The sequence below is a fragment of the Parus major genome, chromosome 17, assembly GCF_001522545.3.
Source record: "Parus major isolate Abel chromosome 17, Parus_major1.1, whole genome shotgun sequence".
NCBI lineage: Eukaryota > Metazoa > Chordata > Aves > Passeriformes > Paridae > Parus > Parus major.
This window is the reverse complement of record NC_031785.1, coordinates 3,890,898-3,911,187: the sequence shown is the minus strand read 5'-3', so window position 1 is coordinate 3,911,187 and position 20,290 is coordinate 3,890,898. Positions and strand designations below refer to the sequence as shown.

Here is a 20,290-nt window from a genome sequence, read left to right as displayed (position 1 = left end):
TGTGTGTGTGTGAACACCGTGTCTGTGTGTCTATGTGTGTGTCTGTGTGTGTTTGTGTGCCTGTGTCTGTGTGTGTGTGCAGCCTCCGCCGCTCCCCAGCCTGGCCGAGCAGCCCTTGGCCAGCCTGCCCCGGCTCCCCGCCCGTCCCCAGCTTCTCCTTTCTCTCGGGGTAACCTCGGTGCTCTCTGCTGCTCCCCAGCCTCATCGACATGCGTGGCACTCGCCGAGCCCAAGCATTGTCTTGGAGACGCACAACAGGTCCTGCCTGCTGTTGGTTTCTGATTATGATCAAACCGCGTCTGCAGCACTTACAGCCTTTCCCTCTGGCTGTTGTGACAGGCAAACAGGCAGAGCTGGAAGGATGAGAGGGTGTAAAACAGAGGGAGCATGAATGGTCAGAGCTGGAGCCTCCTCCTTTCTTCCCATCTCTTCTCCCATTCCTGTTTTCCATTGTCAGATTTCAGCTCAACGCCTTCCCATACTCCAAGGACCACAGTGAGGCTTAAATAATTCACATCCACGGAGTGCTTGGGAACCTTCTGGCACTGGGAATGCAGCATGGCACTGAGAGACCCTCAATACTGGTGATCACTTCCTTTGCAGGACAATTGTGCGTGGAAAGTTTTGCCCAGGTGAGCATTCCCAGCTGCCTTTCCCACCAGAGAACCTGTGAATCCAAACTGGAGCTTTGCTAAATGAAGCATGGCACAAAATCAGCTGGTTTGCTCTGAAAAGCACCTTCCTATAGAATTTTCACCAATAGTAGCAGTGGGGTGGGAGTCTCAACATGGAGCTGCTTTTGCTATCACCTGCAGACACAGCTCACACAGATTTTGATGGTCTCACAAAGAGTGAATTTGGGGCCGAGCCCATGAGCCATCACCTCACCCTCAACAGCTGCAGAGCCCTGCTTCAGTGACATCCAGGGTGACATCCAGGGGTGACATCCAGGGGTGACATCCAGGGTGACATCCAGGGGTGACATCCAGGGGTGACATCCAGGGGTGACATCCAGGGGTGACATCCAGGGTGACATCCAGGGTGACATCCAGGGGTGACATCCAGGGATGACATCCAGGGTGACATCCAGGGTGACATCCAGGGTGTCTTTTCCCAGCAAGGGCAGCAGGAGAGGAGCAGTTTAGTGGGTTCATCGATTCACACCCAAACAGGGGAGACACTGGGGCCAGCTCTGTACCCAACACAGGGACCAGGGTGAAATGCCAATGAAAACTCCCACTGCCCTCAAACAAGCAGGACTTTATGTCCTTACAGCTGTCCTTCTTGCTGGGCCCAGCAGGGATGACATAAATTGGACCCCACTCCAGGCAGGTGCTTTTGGGTGGCTTTGTGGGTCCCACTTGGAGAAGTCTCTTGCAGGGCAAAGGTCTGGGTCCGTGCAGCCTTTTCCTGGCTTTCCCGAAGGAAGTTTGTGCCCGAGGCCACAAAGGAGGCTCGCAGCACGCCTAGGTGTGGGAGCAGAGCCGAGGAGCCCCGCTGAGCCAGGCATTCCTGCGGGGTTAGGTAAGCCGGGCTTGGCCGAGCCCGGCTCAACACAGAGCCAGCTCCGGGCTGACTCATCCCCGCACAGGCAGAGCCCAGACCCGGCTCTCACACTCACACGGACCCCTCCGTGTCTCCAGTCCGAGCTGGGCCCTTTCCCAGGGACTGAAGTGGGGTCTGGCCCGTCATTCCTGGGGGAAATGCCGGGATAAGAAAAGCAGCCCTTACATGCTGCAGGAGTGGGAGCTAATGGGCAAGCCTGGAACAAGACCAAATAGGGAAAAAACCACCATCAATTAAGTTTTAAGTGGAAATTAGGCAGATTTTTTCATCCACATATGGCTGAGATGAGCAGCAGCGAGGACAAGAAGGCAGCACTGCAGCAGCCCCAGGAATGGATTTGCAGGGGAGGAGAGAGGGGAGATCACATCTGGAGCACATGGACAAGGCAAAATTTCCAGGGCCATGCCCCACTTGCTCGCTGATAGAATTTTGGCAACTCTTTTCATGGCAGAGAGGGAGTGCCACAGCCCTGGAAACTCCCTGGCACAGTCTCTGTCCTGCTCCTTCACGATTCCTTGGTGACTCAATGCAAAGTGCCTTCTCATGGAGGACTGTCCCACATTTCTCCACAGCACCAAACCCCACCCTCAGCACAGGCAGTGCCCACAGCTCAGGCTCCAGGAAAGGTGATTCAAACCTGTGCTTCAAGCCCAGCTCAGGTTACTCACCTGCCTGCAACCATCGGTCAGCAGAGCTCAGCTTTCCAACAACAACTTTCCAGTAACAGGCTGGGTTTGGTCAGCTGAGATTGCAGCTTCCAAACATCCTGAGAAGGACACAGATCTCACACTCAAGTGCCTCCAAGGGCTACCGTTCCCAGGAGCTCATCATCCTGTTCAGCAGCTAACCTGTGCCATGGGAATGGGAATCTGCAGTGGTGGTGTGGAGGTGTCCCATCACCTGCTGGTTCCCTGGTTCCTAGGGCTTCCCTGGACTTCAAGGGCTCTGACAGACTCAGAGGTTGTCACACACCTCTGAGAGGGGCTCAGTGTGCTCTGCTGATGCCCAGAGCCCAGTGACCTCCCACCCAGCAGCCATAAAGGTGACAATCCTTCTGCACCACACAAGGCAGGCTGCAAAGGAAAGTACAATTCTGAGTGCAGAGGCCCAGGAGGGACACCAGGCAAAGCAGCAGCAGCAGAGGTTGGAAGAAGAGAGGAAGAAAAGAAGAGATGCTCCAGAGAACTATCTCAAACCAACAGGAATGGGACATGGTGTGTTGACAGGACATGGGAGCTGCTGAGCATGGAATGCCAAAAGTAACCAGCCAGAAGCTGTGGTCATTCACACAGGCCCAGAGATGATGTGGAGCCTTCCTATCCTCTGCTGGGGTCAGATCATGTGTGTCCACCCACCAGTGTCCCCAGCCACCTCCCTCAGTCACCAGGGGATGGAGGGGTCCCTCGGCAGAGTGGCTTTGAACACTTTCCCACTGGGAGATTTGCAGCAGAAACACAAAGCAAAGAATCCCCTGCTGTCAAACCAGCGCAGACAGGATGATCCTACGCAGATGTTTAAACGACAGCTTCATCCTCTTGCTCCTCCAGTCTGGCTGACGTGAGTGGAAACCGAGCTACAATCCCAGATCTGCCAGCAGCAGCAGCCGAGCACCAAAACCACCCCTGTGCAGGGAAAACAGAGGAGCCATCCCCACTGGCACAGGACTGAGGTGCTGCTGGAGCCCCACAGCAGCGTGGGCCAGCCCTGCCAGGGTGAAGGAGAAATCTCCTCCTGCTGTTGTCTCTGGAGGACAGGGAAGCCCCAGCACAGGCGCTGATGTTTCCCTGTTTCATTTTGCACTGGAGCTTTTGTTGTCGCAGCTCCAGCTGAGCAGATAAAGCCCATCATGAAACCTCAGTGCTTAGCAACCATTACTGGGAAAATACTGTTTTCCAGTAAGTGTCTTGTCAGGAACAGAGCAACTGCAGGGCAAATTCATTGCAATTCCTATGCTGGGTGCATCCTGCTCCCAACTGCTCTGCTGCTGCCCCAGGGAGTCTCCTGCACTGGGAACTGTATCCATTCCTTAAGGTCCAAACAGCCTCTGTTACCTTGCAGAAATATCATTTTGAGCACCCCACAACTGAACCTCTGCACAGGTAAATGCAGCTTTCAGGGAGAAACTCATGCACAGGAAGACCTCAGCACCCAGCATTGCTGCAAAGGTGTGTACATTTGGGATGCTCCAAAAAACAGTGACCAGCCTTCCCTGTGACGATGGGAATTCCTGACACCCAGTGACTCACAAAGGCCCACCTAAGGAAGACTGACTCCAATGTTTGATGTCAAGCATCAAAGACCTCCACAAAATGAAAGAAATTCCCCAGGAATAACAATGGTGGGTTTGTTTTTTAAAGGAAATTGCAGCTCTATGCCCAAACATCACAGCATCCTGCACCAGAGTGCGGTATTTGAGAGAAATGACACAAAACCTGCAGGTTTATTTTCACTGTGCGAGGCTGATAGAAAGGCAAAGGGAAAGAAAGCGGCATGACAAATAAATGGCAAATGGAAAATCCCAACAGCTCTTCCCCTTTGACACTTCTCAGTAATAGAAAGAGGTTTCAAAACCACAGAAATCCCAAACAAACAGCGTTTCTTTCGAGAAATGTGGTGCTTACAGGAAGCCTGTAGGTAGATTTAGAGAGGCAGACATAGAGATGGAGCCTGGTGGGATTTCCAGGAAACCATAGGCAGGTAGGATACCTATTTCCCAGTGAAAATCAAAATCACCTTGACATCTAAGAGGGATTTCAAATGGGATACACAGAAGCACCCACAACCTGTCTTGTCCCAAACTAGTTGTGGGAATAAATCCCACTGATTTGAATCTTGTTTTTAGGCATTTATTTGGAGAAGCCACTGTCATTTCCTCAAAGTAACTCCAGAGAGCAGGCACAGCCTGTGCTACACCTCTGGAAAGCCTGTCTGGCATTCAGCATCCTGAATAAATTCCCAAGCTCCCCAGAATAGATGTGTATGCAAAATTAATTCACAGTCAAGCCCGTGTGAAGCATGAGATGGCCTTTTAATAGGTGCAGAGCAGCAATTACCAGTGTGGAGTGAAAGCCAACAAGCGTTAAAGGCAGCGTGGGGGAAAACCAATTCGTTTCCTCGGGATTCCTCCTCGCATTTGCCACTTGAGGGATTCCCATTTTCATGCTCCCCTCGGGGGCTGGGAGTGCACCCCGGGAGCCCGGGACACATCCCCGCATCCCCCCGGGCTCCCCTGCCGCGGTACCCGGGATGCAGCGGTGTCAGACCGGTCTCCATGGAGACTGTCACCGCAGCAACCGGGACCTGCCGTGCTCCCGGGGCTGGGGAGGATGCACAGGGCACCGGGACCACCGCTCCCAGCCAGGAAGGGGAACATCGGGTACCCAAACGCCTCCTTTCTGCTTCCCACAGCGCTTCCCTGCGCCGGCAGGGAAAAAGGGATCTGCTGCCTGCGATCCTGCAGCCTCGGGCCCTGTCTGAGCTCGGTCCCGGGGGAGCTGGGAACACCGAGCTGTCAGGTGGAGACGGCACCGGGAGGGAGCCGTGCTCGGGGCTGCCATGGCAACAGTTTATGGAGTTTCCACAACCTCTGTTCCTGCGGAGGTGGGGACAGAGCTCAGCATGGGAACACCCCTGCAGCAGCCCCCGGCTGGCAGAGCTGCTCTGGGAGGGGATTCCAGCCATTCCAGGAGCGCTCACAAGCGGGTGGGGAAGGACCCCGTGTCCCTGGGCAGATCCCCGCTCGCCCATGCCCCCCGTTCCACCCCACTGCGGGAGGGAAGGAGCAGGACAGCACCACACAACTCCTCGCAGTCCGTGCCTGCTCCCACCACCCCTTCTTGGCTCACCCCACAATGATTTCCCACCAGATGAAGCCGTTCCAATGACAATGGTGGGGTGTCCCCACCCCAGGTGCACCACATGGGGGACACCCGGGTGTCCCTGGCACGGAGCCCACGCGTGTTTGGTGCCCGGATTGCTGGGCTGTCTGTACCCCTGCCCGGCTTCCCAGGCTGGGCACACACATCAGGCTGAGCACATGGCACTGCAGGACGATGCCACAAACTGCCATCACTTTCCTCTGCAGCTCCAAACCTGAGGAAAAGCCTCATCATTTCCCCAAACACCTGCATGCCAGAGGAGCCTGCAGCACAGGCAGACTGGGACAAGAATAAGCTCCCAGATGTCAGCACATCCTGTCCCCTCTAGGGCAGCTGTGGACACTGACCCTGCAGGGACCAGCTGGGCACAGCACAGGTCACAGAAAGGCTCAGTTGTGCCCACACCAGCCCAGCAGCAGGACCAGGTGCTTCCCACTGCAAATACCTTTGCTGGAGAAGAGAAATGCCAGGAGGAACGGAGAGCTGAGGGTATTAGCAAGCCATGACAATCCCCGCTGTTACCAATCGCAATTTTCCTGCAGGGATTTATTCCACCTGTCAGCAGGCCAGAGCAGCAGCCATCTGCAGCAGGACCAGGCTGGCAGGAAGGCCAGGGCATCTCTCTGGGCACATGTCTGCCAAAGAGGCAGTCAGAGCTGGTGCCCAGCACAGCAGTCTGGAGCGTTCACCAAAGATGGGGTTTCCACTGATTTACCCACTCGGTCGAGCCCCCAGCGCTGGGCAGGGCTCTTCCCTTCAGAACACTTTCCAGGGCTTAGCTGGAACTTAAACAAACCCAAAAGAGGAGGTTCCAGTCTCCCCAGCCCTGGAGCTTGTTCTCACTGTGCTGTTTAACACAGCCCCAGCTCCTCACGCGTGCTTTAACCCACATTACCCATGGCCAAGGTGTTATCTGCAGATCCACACCGCTGCTCCCTGGCAGACAGCAAACCCCCGGCTCCAGAGATAACAGACACAGCTTTGGCAGCCCTGCAGGTTTCCAGCCCTACATCCTGAGCCAAAGGCTCTCCCAGTCCTCCCTCTTCACGCCTGTTTTGCAGCCTCCAGGAATTAAAGTAGTCTCCACCACGTGGAGTTCCCTCTCTGACAGCCAAGGGGGTGGGAAACACTTTTTGCACAGCCAGATTCCTGAAGCAGGTTGATTTTTCTGGAAATTTCTCTCAGGGCTCCCATTCAGCTGCTCCCCACCCTCCCACTCTGACAAGGGAAGGCTTTCTTGGCTGCAAGGGGAGCTGATGCCTTGTGCAGAGCTCTCCTGGGAGGCACAGACCGGGGTCAGACAGGGAGAGGCATTCCAGCCTGGAATCCCCTGCAGGAGCACAGGGGGTGTGACTGAGCAGACCCCGGGGCTGTCAGCTCTGGTGGAGACAGTCCAGAGAGCACAGAGCCTCTTCCCTGACCTCCCAAGGGCTGTGGCCAGTCCTGGGCTTTTCCAGGCTTGGCCCCTGTGCAGTGCAGATGTGCAGCCCAGCAGGGAGGGGCTGGGAGCCTGCTGCATGTTGGGGACAGCAGTTGTGAGCTCCCTTTGCATTACACAAATTCCTGAGCCCATCCTGCCAACCTGCTGTCTCCAGATGTTTGCTGACAGCAGAGAAGGGGGCAAAAGCTCCCCAGGCACAGCAGAGCAGCACGTGCTCTCAGCTTTTGGGCCAAACCATCATTTTTGACTGGAGAAAGGGAAAATTCCTGGGTTCTGTGCACCAGCCCAGCAGCAGGCACAGGAGCTGGGGAACATCCAACACTTTGGGACAGCCAGCCAGCACCATGGAGCTGTATCAGTATCCTGACTGCCTGTGGGATCCCAGGTGCTGCTCCAGCCAGGATCCTTGCAGCCCATGAGACACACGGCCGGCACAAGTTGGTTGAGAGCAGCCTCTGCATTTCAGAGAATCACAAACCATCCCAAATTGGAAGGGACCCACAAAGATCATCAAATCAACCTCCTGGTCCTGCCTAGGACACTCCAACAACCCTACCCTGTGCATCTCTGAGAGCATTGTCCAAATGTTCCTGGAGCTCTGGCAGCTCTGGGGCTGTGCCCATTCCCTGGGAAGCCTTGGAAGAACTTATTCCTGATAAATACCCTAACCCCCTGTGACACAGTTCCAGCCATTCCCTCGGGTGCTGTCAGTCCAGAGAAGAGAGATCAGAGCTGCCCCTGCACTGTCCCTCAAAGTGCAGAGCTCAGTGTCTGCATCATCTCCTTTTCTCCAGCCAAAAGCCAAGCGACTTCAACCACTCCTCCCATGGCCCCACTAGACCCTTTACCGTTTTCTTTGGACACTTTCCAATAGCTTTACATCCTTTCTTTCCTTTTTTCCAGGAGGCCCCAGCAGCATGGGGAACACCACGGAGGGGGCAGCACATCCTCCCTGCAGCAGCATCCGTGCGGTGGCCGTGCTGGAAATCCCATGAGGCTCATTCCCAGGGGCCCACCATTGATTTCCGTTGCCTGACGACAGGAAAGCTTTATAATCCTATTAACTAAACACCCTTTCAAGCAGCACTGGGAAGAATGCAAAGGGGACTTTTTATAAGCAGTCACAGCCACTCAGTGCAGCACCCAGCCCCAGTAAATGCTTGGTAAATGCCCCAAAAAGCAGGGCTGTGACACCCACAGCAGCCAAGGAGGGGTCAGTGGTGGCCAGCACAGGGAAAATTTGGATTCCACACTAAACACAGGCTCTGGCTGCAGGTCCCTAAGCCAGGAGACCTTGTAGAGGGACATGGTGCCCACATAGGCAAATTCACAGGAGCTGGCCCCTGAAATACTGACAAATTCCACTCACCTGGTCCTACTTATGTGTGTTTGACAGCAAAAGATACACAGCTTGGGGCAAAATGTATAAACATTCCGTGGGAGAATGGGAATCTCCTTGCTGCTTTCTAAGGAGAAAGCATATATTTCATCGTATTTTTAAAATGTTTCAAGAGCGCAGCCCTCCTCTCCAGTTAGCCAGCAACAGCCAGAGTGGGGAGGAAAAGCCATAAATCGAGCACACAGGAGATGTAAAATCCCAATTTCCAAGACAGTCCCAGGTACCCAGAGCTGTGCTGCATTTCCATGAGAGAGGGAGAAGCTCCCAAGCCCCTCTGAGCTGCAGGGAAACGCTGCTGAGCCACACACAGGGACAGGGACTGGAGCAGCTGCTGGTCCTGCAGCCACACCTCCCTCCAAGTGCCACATCAGGGGCTGCACAGAACAGGGATGGATGCCTGGCTGATGCCTCATCCAGCTGGAATCCCTGCAGGACCCCTCCAAAGGCGGGGGGGGATATCAGCAGCTTGAGGAGGAGGGTCACAAACGCCTTTCCAGCAGCAGAAACACACCTTCCCCTGGCTGTGGGAGCCTTTATCAGCCATCTCCCCTTCCTCTGCCTTTAGCTATTCACACAGCACTGCAAAGTGCCGGGGCTGCTGTTTTCCCTCATGGCTTGGGGACGCCTCTGCACAGGCTGGGGTCTTTGGGACGTGATGCCACAGCACCAGCAGCAGTGCCACACACACAGGGATGGCACAGGAGGCTGGGCATGGACTCCTAAACAACCCCTTCCTCCTTTTGGGCTTATCCCAGTGGGGCAAACACAGCTGCCCTCCATGAGCACTGGGGAAGGGGAGGGTCCAGCCCAGCACTGGACACAGGCTCTGCCTTCCAAACCCCACCACCATGGCACAGTGCTTGCAGCAGCCTCGTTATTTCGGTGGCACCGAGGACGGCACAGCCACCAGAAGGGCCTTCCTGTCACCATGGAAATGCTGAACGGGAGGGTTTGAAGCCTGCTGGGACTTTCAACCTCTGCCAAGAAAAACAGGGCCCTTAAACATCCACAAGCCCTCGTTTGTGTGAGGGGAAGACTTATGTTCCCTTTGGCCCACTGGGACAGAAAATGTGGGACTTTTCCCAGGATAAAAATCTTATGGGCTGAGATAAGAACAGCTTAATTGTTGAAATATAGTAATAACAATAATTATGATAATGATGATCATGAAAAAGAAAGGGCACCCAGCCCTGCTTTACACAGGCAGAGCTCAACCCCATCCCTCAGCTGCTCCTGCTCTGTATCCTGCTGCATCCTGCAGCTTCTCTGGGAGAGCTGCCCTCTCCCAGTCTGCACCCACAGACACCCCACACTTGGGGCAGAACACCTTTCTGGGCCAGTACAGCAAACATTTTTGCACACCTCGACTACAATCACCACCGTGGGCAGCCTCCTCCATCCCCTCCCAGCAGATTCCACCAATGGCTCTGCTGCCAGGGCTGCCCCATCTCCTTGGAGAGGGGCTGAGAGCAGCCAAGGTTCCTTGTAACTCAGGAATAATGGTTTAAATCCTGCTCTAATTCAGGATATGCAGCAATCCCCAAGCCCAGGGTGCTCCTGCCTGCCCTGGACTTTTCCACACTGCTGTTATTCCTGTCCCTGGGGAGGTGAAGAGCTGTGTTTGTGTCACATCTGAAAAGGACAGACAGGAAACACTGGGTGGGAAATCCGCTGTGGGATGGAGCCAGCGGGGCCACAAGAGCAGGGCAGGGCAGCTGCTGGAGATTCCAAAGGGACCTCCTGGCTGAGCTGAGGGATGGCCTCGACCTCCCCGTTCCGTGCTGAGGGCTCGCAAGGAGCCGGCCAGAGTCTTGTGGGGTTTGCTTCCTGCCAGCAGCCCAGGCAGGGTGTTTATGGCAGGGGAGTGGAAAACAGTGGGACTGCACAGAAGAAGGAAGATAAAAAGGGACAGCGGATGTCCTGAGAACCCCATGAGCCAGACTCGGCTCGCAGGGTTCCAGCCCACACAAGAGCAGTTCACACGGGCACATCTCAAATCCTGGGCACAGCATCACCCCCAGGCTATGCCAGCAACCTGCACATCCCCTCCAGGATGCCTGGAGTGCTTCTCCATCCATCCATCCATCCATCCATCCATCCATCCATCCATCCATCCATCCATCCATCCATCCATCCATCCATCCCTCCAACAGCACTGGGCAGCCCTCAGCAGTGTCTGCACCACAGCTCTCTCTCATCCTCTGTAACGTGCTGGCCGTGGGTGGGCAGACAGAGACCCACAACTTGTGCTCCAGGTGCTCATGAGACAAACAACAGCTTTGTTTATTATTCAGAACTCACTTAAATACCCAATTCAGATTTCTCAGGCTAGACAGCCACTGGCTGATATTTCTCTCCCTGCCCAGCTCCCTGGCCATTCCTGTGTTTTCCTCTCAGCTTGGATGGGGCTGGCTGAGGGTCCCCTGTAGCTTATCCAGGACATGTTCAGGTATGAACTGGGCTGGTTGAACTGGATTTGTGTTATGGTCAGATTCACTTTGTCCAGCCCAGGCCAGCTGTACTGTGACAATACTGTGACAATTCACACTTTTTGATTAAATTAAAAAATACAAAATGCTCTCTGTTATCCTGCCTGCAAGGGCCCTTTGCAGACATGATAACAGGGACAGCATGGGTTTAATTTGAACAAAGTTTTCCAATTAATTTGACAAACCTAGTTCTCCTCAGCCAGCAACAGTGCTTTGTGTACTAAATTGAGTTTGCAACAGTCACTTCATGGAGCTCACAGGTAAGATCAAAATCCTTCAAGCTAACGTGCCACAGGTTAACTACTTATGGTTACAAGTTACAGCTTAACAATAAAAACAAGAAACTATTTCATACCTTAACTCTACAAACAAGACACAAAAATTCAACATTTAGAACCGTGAGAAAAAAACAACTTAGCAGAAAAAGAAATTGTAAACTGTTTGTTTTTAAATGAACTGTCGTTTTCAAGAGTCTCTGACTTTTCATGAGGTAGGTGAAAAAGTTGTTCTAGTTCCTCTTCTTCATTTTGTTCCATCACATCCACGGAGGTGCTGTCAGGAGGGTGTTGTCTGTGGTCCCAGGCAGGGTGTAGAGCAGGACAGACACATCTGGCAGGTACCAATGTGTTCCTGTGTCCATGGAAACACAGGCACAGCCCCTTCCCCAGGTAATGAGGCTCCACGGGCCTCCCCACTAATTAGTGAGGTCTTTCACCATTACCTTGGGCTTACACAACTGTTTATCTCCAGGAGATTGTAATGACAGAAAGTGATTTAAAATGACTGGTTCTGGGACTTCTGATACTGTTAAATGATTTAGTGTGTAAATAAAGTGGCTACCTTGCTCTGTGGGGGCTCACCAGACATTCCTCCTTTTTATTTTCAATAATACATTTTAAAGTGCCATGTGCTCTTTGCACAATGCCTCATCCCACTGCTGTTCAAGGAATCCCAGTGTGGTGTGCTACACCCCAGAGCTGTAGGAAATGTCTTGTTTTCTGTGAGAGGCATGCAGGGCCATTGTCTGTTCTGGTAAAATGAGGGATGCCCAAAACAGCAAAGGCTGACTGGGCAGTGTGCAATGGCATCCTGACCCTTTTCTCCTGTGTGCACTGTAGCCCATATTGCTGAGGAGAAGGTAACAATGGATAAATGTACATATTTTAAACAAATTTTAAACATCCAAATTCAGGCATGTGTGTGACATGGGTCTGCCAGATTTGTCAGGCCTGCAGTCCCTGAGGGTTTACCCCCAGCTGCAGTGGTGCAGTGTGGCCCTGGCAGCCAGCACAGGTGCTAACAATATTAACTCTGTGTTTGTCAGCTGGAATTGCCATTGTAGGGCTCAAACACCCCGGTGGAAGGAATTCTGTGATGATTTTGCTTGTGCCAGGCTGTCTGGCTGTGGTGCTGCCCAGGCAATCTAGCATATCTGCTCTGGCATTGCCCTCTGTGATGAAACCTGGTAGATTTGTGTGACTCCTGATGTGGAAGGTAGAGTAAGGGTGGGTTCTGCCTTGGGTGTTTTGGCATAGTGTTTTTAGCAGATTGAGTAATTGTGCATTTTCAATTTCCTTTAACAGTGCTTGGTCTAATCTCTGTGTGATGCAGTCAGTTATTATATTTAGAGGGATGTGGGGAAAATGTTGGAGAGCCATAGCTACAGCATGCATTTCTACCAACTGGGGAGATCCTTTCTGATAACTTTCCAACATTTGTCACTCTTCCCATGTTACTATGGCTTTTCCTGTTTTCCCAGAGCCATCTGTGAACACTGTAACACCTTTTAAGGGTGTTCTGCTGCTCAGAGTTTTAAGAGATAATGTGGTTCTCCACTTTTTAACAATCTATGGCTTGGTAAATGGTGATTTGTCCTGTGAAATTTTGCAGAGCACTTTGCAAGGCTGTACTGTTAGCAAAACATAATTCAAAGTGTTCTTGTGCCACAGGTGTAATAATTTGTGAAGGATCTCCTGTGTTCAACTGTAAACACCCGTGACAACATTGGATAATTAATTGTGCTCAAATACCGTGGGTGCTGTCTTTTTTGGTTGATGAGGTAAAAACATCCACTCTAGGATGTGTAAAGATCAGGCCAGTGAGTGTTCCACTGCCCTGCAATAGCAGCAGGGTGCAGATTTACAATGAGAACAAACACAAACCTCTGGGTGTACCCGCTGGACCTGTCTGTGACAGCTTGCTCCGCTCTTTCCAGAGCAGCTTTTGCCTCTGGGGTTAATTTTCTAGGGGAAGTTAACTCTGGATCACCTTTTAGGAAGTCAAATAAAGGTACTAATTCTGAGTTGGTACCAAATTTCTCCTTTTTGAGGGACCACTGTGGTAGCCTCTGACTAATAATTCTTGTAGGATGCAAATTAACAATGGTAATAAACACTGCAATACAGATTAGAAGCTCTCGTGCACATATATATATATAAAAGGTTTGGCTTCAAGTTCGAATGCCTGTGAGTTAGACCAGTTTGCATTTTTCACCCTGGTTTGTAGTCTGAAGCTCACACATTTTGGGATGGTGTTAGATGGATTATGTTAGATAGGAGTGGTGCTGGAGCTGGCGCTGCTGGCAGGTGTAGACTGTGGTTCTCACTGTGGAGATCTCGCGTTTCCTCCTGCTGTGTGTGTTTGTGCACACTGTGAATGCTGTGTTTGTAGGGGTATCGAAGCTGGAGCTGTGCTGGGTGTTGTCCCGGGGTCAGGGCTCGGTGCCGCCATGCTGCTCTGCTCCTGTTGTACTTCCGGGAATGGACCCGGATGTGACGTCACCTCAGGCACCGCCCCACAGCAGGGACAGGGAGGCGTGGCCAGAAGAGGCGGGGCCGTGGGCGGGGCCTCTGGGCTGAACCATTCAGCTCTGGGCAGGGGGGGCCGGGCGTTCCCATGGCGCCGAGGGGTGTGGGCGGCTCCGCTGGCTGAGGGCCGGTCCCTGAGGCGGCCCGGGGGGGCGGCCCGGCTGAGGGCCCGGGGAAATAGCGGGATATTCCGACCCAGCGTGGCCGCCCCGGTTGGAGCAGCTCCAGCACATTCCCGGCACTGCTGTGCTCCTTTCAGCTGCGGCCGTGCCGACACGACTCGGAGTCCCACTGCTGCCCCCAGCTCCGCCGCTCCAGCCGCAAGGCAGAATTTCACAATTTTGCTGAATATCGCATGCTGCGGTTTCGCTGCCCTCTGGGGCACAGCTAGCTGCTCTCCGGCTTGGCGGAGCTGTGGGAAACAGTTCGCTATAAAACACTTGTGGTGAGAGGGGAGCGATCAAAGCAGCTGCTTGGTGGTGTCCATCCTCCCCTGGAAAGGTGTTCCAAGCTCTCTCCGTCCCCTCTGGAGCTCTGTTCCCACTCTCCAGCTCGGCATTTATCTGTTTCATTATGTCAAAAATAAATCTCCAAGGTTTTAAAACTTTCATAGCATCTTCGTCCCCCTTTCAGGCTGCTTCGAGAATAAAATGTCCAGTTTGTTCCCATATATTTGTATCAAAGGTGGCCTCTTTGTGTCCAAACCGTGGTTCTTTGCCCATGTTATTAAAGCTAATAATGCTTTTTTGTCATATTCTAATCCAAATTCTTGTAAAAAAACCAACCACACCTTCAAAATTGGAGGTGGTTGAGTGGATATCCAGCCCCCCGTGGCTCTGGTATTTTCTTCTATTTGTAGGGATAAGTCCAGAAAATATTCTGGATTTTTAGCAATTTTTCACCACAGACAGCTCTCCTCGCTGTAATTTTTGGACAGCTTTTCCACCTCTTACTTCAGCTTTTCACTGTAGCTTTGGGCTCTTCTCACCTCTCTTTCCCAGCTTTTTGCTGTATCTCAGGCTGTTCCTGCCTGTTTTTTCCCCAGATTTTCGCTGTATCTCCCAGCTTTTCACTGTATTTCCCAGCCTTTTGCTGTTTTGGACAGGCTTTTTAGTCTCTGTCCCTTTCTTCCTCCCTGCTCATGGGACAGGCTGTGTCTTCACACGTGGGGTCACCACTTGTAACGTGCTGGCCATGGGTGGGCAGACAGAGACCCACAACTTGTGCTCCAGGTGCTCATGAGACAAACAACAGCCTCGTTTATTATTCAGAACTCACTTAAATATCCAATTCAGATTTCTCAGGCTAGACAGCCACTGGCTGATATTTCTCTCCCTGCCCAGCTCCCTGGCCATTCCTGTGTTTTCTTCTCAGCTTGGATGGGGCTGGCTGAGGTCCCCTGTAGCTTATCCAGGACATGTTCAGGTATGAACTGGGCTGGCTGAACTGGATTTGTGTTATGATATTTACTTTGTCCAGCCCAGGCCAGCTGTACTGTGACAATACTGTGACAATTCTCTTCCCTTTCTCTTCTAGACTCTACAGGGAAATGTGGGGCCTGATATGGGATGCCTCGACATCCCACATGTTCTGACATCCCAGAGCTCTGCCACCACATCTAAAGCTTCTGATTTTCTCCAAAAGCCACACAGGGCAGGACAGACCAAGGAAATGCTTCTCCACCCTCTCTGACCCGTCAGGGCATCACTGCACCCCTTCCTTCTCCCCAGCCCCTTCATCCTGCTTCCCCTTTCTCCCATCTTTGGAACTTCTCTCCAGGCAGGGTGGTGAAGGACACTGAATTACAGCTACACCTATTCCAGGGATCATGTGAGGTTTGGCAGCTCCAAGCACAGGAGACAGAAACCCTCAGGGCCACAGCAAACCCGGGAGCACCGAGGGGGCCGTAAATCCTCGCAGAGGATGAGCTCCCACTGCACTGCAGGGCCTTGAGGGAGCAGAAACTCTGAGATCCCCCAGCAGCGAGCCGCCTCTGACATCAGCTGATGTCTACAAACTTTGCCTTTGAGCCGCGGCCAAGGCGCGCAGCGCGGGGAGATCTCAGTGCAGACAGCGAATATCCGCAGGGACACCCGCACAGCCTTGGGAGCCAAAAGGTCCCCACCAAATCCAGCCACTTAGAAACTCAAATCCTCAAGGAAAACAGATGGGTGAACCCCTCCACAGGTCACACGGGCTGGACTCGGGCGATCCCAGCAGGGAAACCTGTCAACATCTGCAGGCTCTGCCGGTGCGTCCCGCGGGAGCCGGCGCCAGACAAGGCGGGATGGATTTTGTTTGGGAGCACCCGAACATCTGCCAGCAGCTGCCACAGCCACCCCTGAGAGCCAGGGCTGTGCCAGCCCAGCCACAGCGCCCCGGGCACCTGGAAAAGGCTCCTGAAGTGCCCCCGGAGGCTCGGATGCGGCGGCCGGGAGAGAGGCACGGGCACCTCTCGCCGCCGGCCCCGGCCGATGGAAAGGTCACACGTTCCCTGCTGTTCACCGAGTGCCGGGGGACAGCTTGGCTGGTGACAGTGGGGACAAGCACGACAGGGAGCGGGGGATCTGGGATTACTTTTTATAGGAAGGACGCAGTGATTGACGCGGCCTTGCTGAGGTTTCCCACGGCGGCTTCGGGGTTGGAGCTGAGATCTCCGAGGATGGAGCTGGCTCATGTCACTCAGCACACGCACGGCTCCTCCTGGGCGAGGAGTGCCCGAACACCGAGCTCTGCTTGGCACAGCACAGCCCAGTTTGGCGTGCTGGGCTTTCCCAGGGAGCCGGATGCTGGCCCTGTCCCCACTCCCATCACCCTGACCCCTCCCAGCGCTGAGCAATGAACCCATGGCAATAATTCATAGGGAAAACAACAGTGCCATCTGCTGCACAGCCCCGCTGGGCTCGGGGCAACCCTGCCCGGCCCACGCAGGGTCACAGCCCGGCAGTCCCACTGCGCACATCCCGAGCCTGCAGCACTGCTGCGCTGGGAAGGCAGCCCCACAGCTGTCCTGACAGCCAGCCACAGCTGGATGGCCTCTGGTCTGCAAAGAAAGCACAGGAGCGCAGGATGAGAGGCAGAGCAGAACAGAGAACATCCTGGAGCCCATCTAGTGACTGCAGAGCGTGAAGGACATGGAGGAGGGAACAAGCTTACTTGGCAAAAGCAGGCAAAACCCCTCCTTCTCTATCAACACCCTGGAGCTGAGACCCATCTTCCATCCTCTCCACAGGCAAGGGGAGGGGGGAAGAGGGAAGCAACCCCTAACCAAGGCTTGGCCAGCTCCTTCACACCATCCTGAGCATCTCCTTTGGAGAGAAATCCCAGATCCTGGCACTAGACACTGTGCACTCCCCCACCTGTGCTGTAACACCCCGATATCCCAGGGAAACTCCAGGTGATGGGGACACCTGGGAGAGCAGAGTCAGCCTGAGGGAGCTGGCAGCAGCTCCTCTGCCCCTCCAGGCTCAGCACACACGTGCAGTTGCCAGTTAAACAGCCCTGCCCTACAAGTGGTGGCAGCCTGGAGGCAGGTGAAGCAGTTCCCCTGCACATACTGCCTGGAAAGCGTACTGCCATCCTCGTCAGATGGGTTGCTACAGCAATGGGAAAGGTATCAGGAGCAAAATCCATCTTGATGGATAGTGCAGATTGCTTTGGAGATCACCCTCTATCAGAAGCCTTGATTGCCCTGATCAGGTCCAGCAGTCAGGCAGCATTTAGGAAATGACAGAGTGAGGAGATGAAAACCACAACCCCAAAGATGCCCAGAATAACTGAAGTCCTGAAGAGCCCCTCATTTCTTCACTTAAAGAGCCATCTCTGAGCAAACTGGCTCAGAGATAACACACTGCACTGAGCTAGGGGATGTCAGATCCATCATTACAACATCCCAGAGATTTATTCTGGAGCCTGCAGCAGTCGCTGCATCCTCTGCTCATGTCTGATCAGCCCAGGCACACAGACTCAGGCGTGAGTGGGAGCTCCAGATGGAGTGGCTGAGCCATGCCGAGGAGGGACTTTGCATCTCTCCACCTGCTGCCTCCCAGCCCCTGCTGCCAGCTGGACCCTTGCTTGCTGTCACTTGTTGCCAACTCACCCCCCTGCCCCTGCAGAGCAACACCAAGAGTTAACTCAGAGCCACTGGAGCCACTTCAGATGCTGGGAGCAGATGAAAGGAAAGACAAAACCAAATGCAGCTCCAGCCGTGCTCGCCTGCACTCACACTCTCTGCCCCCAGCCAGCCCAAGACTGCTCATCCACCATCTGCTCCTTACTCCTGCCCAAGCGGCCAGAAAGGGAGGGAGGGGATGAGTCTGCAGCTCCGGAAGCTTAGCTCAGGATGGAAGCCAACTTCTGACCCAGCTCAAGAGCAGGTTTCCATTTTAAAAGCTGAAATTCACCCTTGCACTTGAACTTTTGCTTTCACATGTCAGGACACCTGGAACAACACACCTGCAGCACTTGGAGATGAAAAAAAATCTCCTTGTTTGCTCAGCTTATTTACTTTGCAACACTCAGTTTTACCAGTTGTTTGTGTGGGTCTTTCCCTTAGCAACCAGGGAGAAGAACATTTACAAGGCATGAAAAATGTAGCTGTGCAGCCCTCAGAACTGGCAGGGTGTGGCTGCAGGTGCAGCTGGAAATTCCTCTTAAGTGGTAGCCACAAACAACAGGACCTCAATGGATTGCACCCCTTAAAAGGCAGAGTGGCTCATTCTCTTCAGCAGGCAGAACCAGGACTTTAAACCTCTGGTCTCCACCCACGCAGGATCCTGGGCTTGGAACAAATACCTCTACATGCCTCAGTTTACCCATGTAAAATATACCTATAAATGGGGTAAGCATAAAAAAGTGACAGGAGGACTAAAGCTGAGACCTTAATGCAGAACATTCCGTAGGATGTCACATGCATTCCTGAGCTCTGGACATCTTTTTCTAGACAACCTTACACTTTTACTTTTCTGGATCTCCCAGCATGACCAATCTTCTTACTCCATAATGACAGAAAACTCTCATTCTTGACCCTAGGCAGGGTCAGGACCCAAACTCCAGTATTTTGGTTGCCAATCCCATTTTCCAAAGGGACATGTCACCATCCAGGACACACTGGTGTGGCACTAGGGCCTGCCTCCCACACATGCCCCCAACACAGCTAATTTGTTTATTGGGCTGGACCAAGGTGAACGAGGACCAGACCAAACAGACCCACAGGATGCAGGAGGCAGCTCTGGAATGCTCATTTTCTAGTCCAAAAATGGATCCCAGCCCACTTCTCCAGCACAGCATCAGCCCTTCTCTTAATTCATTCCTGGTCTCCAAGGAACCATTGCTGCCCACTTACCTTCCCAGCACCCCCACAAGGGCAGCAGCACAGCCCCTCCCCTTCCCAGGGATAGGATCAGGAAGGGGACATCAGAAGAGGAAGTAAAAAGTCAGAGGAGCATCAGGACCAAACCCAGAGTCACGTTCTGCTCCGACCTCTCAAATTTCATACCTTTGCTTCATCCTCCCCTACCCCAAAAGCACCAGTGGGCTTGGGAATGCAGAGCTTTTGCCCACCTCGGCTCGATTTAGCTTCTTTGGCCTCATAAACACCAGACAAAGACAAGGGACCTGCTGGTGCCATTTGGCCTGAGCGGTGCCAGGGGTGCGCTTGGCACAGCACGCAGCAGCACCAGCCTGCCAACAGCATCGCAGCACAGCGGCTGCTGCAGCATCGCAGCGCCTTCAGCCCGTCCCAAACTGTGCCCCTTTCCTTCCCAATCCTTCAGCTCCTCTTCTCCCAGCCGCATTAACCATTACACAAAGAGAAAGCAAACAAATTAAGAAAAAAACATTGAAAAACAGACTTCCCCCCCCACCTCGGCAAAGCCGCTGCTTCTCCTCCGCTAAAGCCCCCCCTGCAGAGCAGGGCCCGGGGCTGCCGGCACATGCAGTGACCCCGACCCCAACAGGCAGCCAGGGACGGACACCTGCAGCCACAGACCCCCAGCAAGCCCCGCCAGAGCCCCCCGGCTCCCGGCACCGCGCACCATCAATCAGCGCCGCGGACACGCGTGGGCCGCCCTGAGCCCCGTCCAGCGAGGCTCCTGGAGGGGACCGAGCCCCGCGGCAGCGCTCCGGGCCGGGGCAATTCGGGGAGACAAAGCCGGCGCTTGTCCCGCACGCTCACCTGGGTGTCGATCATCATCGTGCCCCGCTCATAGCCCCAGCGCCGCGCCGAGAGCCGCTGGCCCCGCTGCGGGTGCCGGGGCCGCACTCACGGGGCGATGCTCCGAGCCGGCCATGGGCCCCCCGAGCCGGCAGCGCCGAGCGCCCAGCGCGGCCGGGACCAGCGCGGCCGGGAGAGCCGGGAGCGGGGCGGGCCCGGGGCGGGCACCGCTACCGGCAGGGAGGGGACAGCTCCCGGCTCCGCCCGGCCCCGCTCCCGAGAGAGAACTGCAGCGGGGGCACCTCTCTGCTGGGCACCGCTCCAGGGGTACCCGGGACACCCCTGGTCTTTTTGGGGTGTGTTTTCCCCCGGGAGTGGGACCCGTGGGAAGGCACCGTGCGGACGGGGAGCGGGCGGAGTGAGTGGGAGCGGGGGGCGGCGCTGAGTGTGGGTACAAACAGGAGAAAAGCTTGGAGCCGTGGCTCAGAGACACCCCCGGGACACCCCGGGCTGTCCCCCCTCCATGAGGAGAGGCTGGGGCAGGGAGCCAGGGCAC

The 20,290-nt window shown here is 54.3% G+C and overlaps 1 protein-coding gene across 1 annotated transcript in view; it reads right to left on the bottom strand.

Annotated features, from left to right (window-relative positions):
• Nucleotides 1-19,909, bottom strand: part of RALGDS (ral guanine nucleotide dissociation stimulator) — a 60,100-nt gene extending 40,191 nt beyond the window's left edge. The window contains exon 1 of the mRNA XM_015644739.3: nt 19,756-19,909. Coding sequence (XP_015500225.1) covers nt 19,756-19,773 — 18 coding nt within the window. The 5' untranslated portion in view covers nt 19,774-19,909. The remainder of the gene's footprint in view (nt 1-19,755) is intronic.
• Between the last annotated feature and the right edge of the window lie 381 nt (nt 19,910-20,290).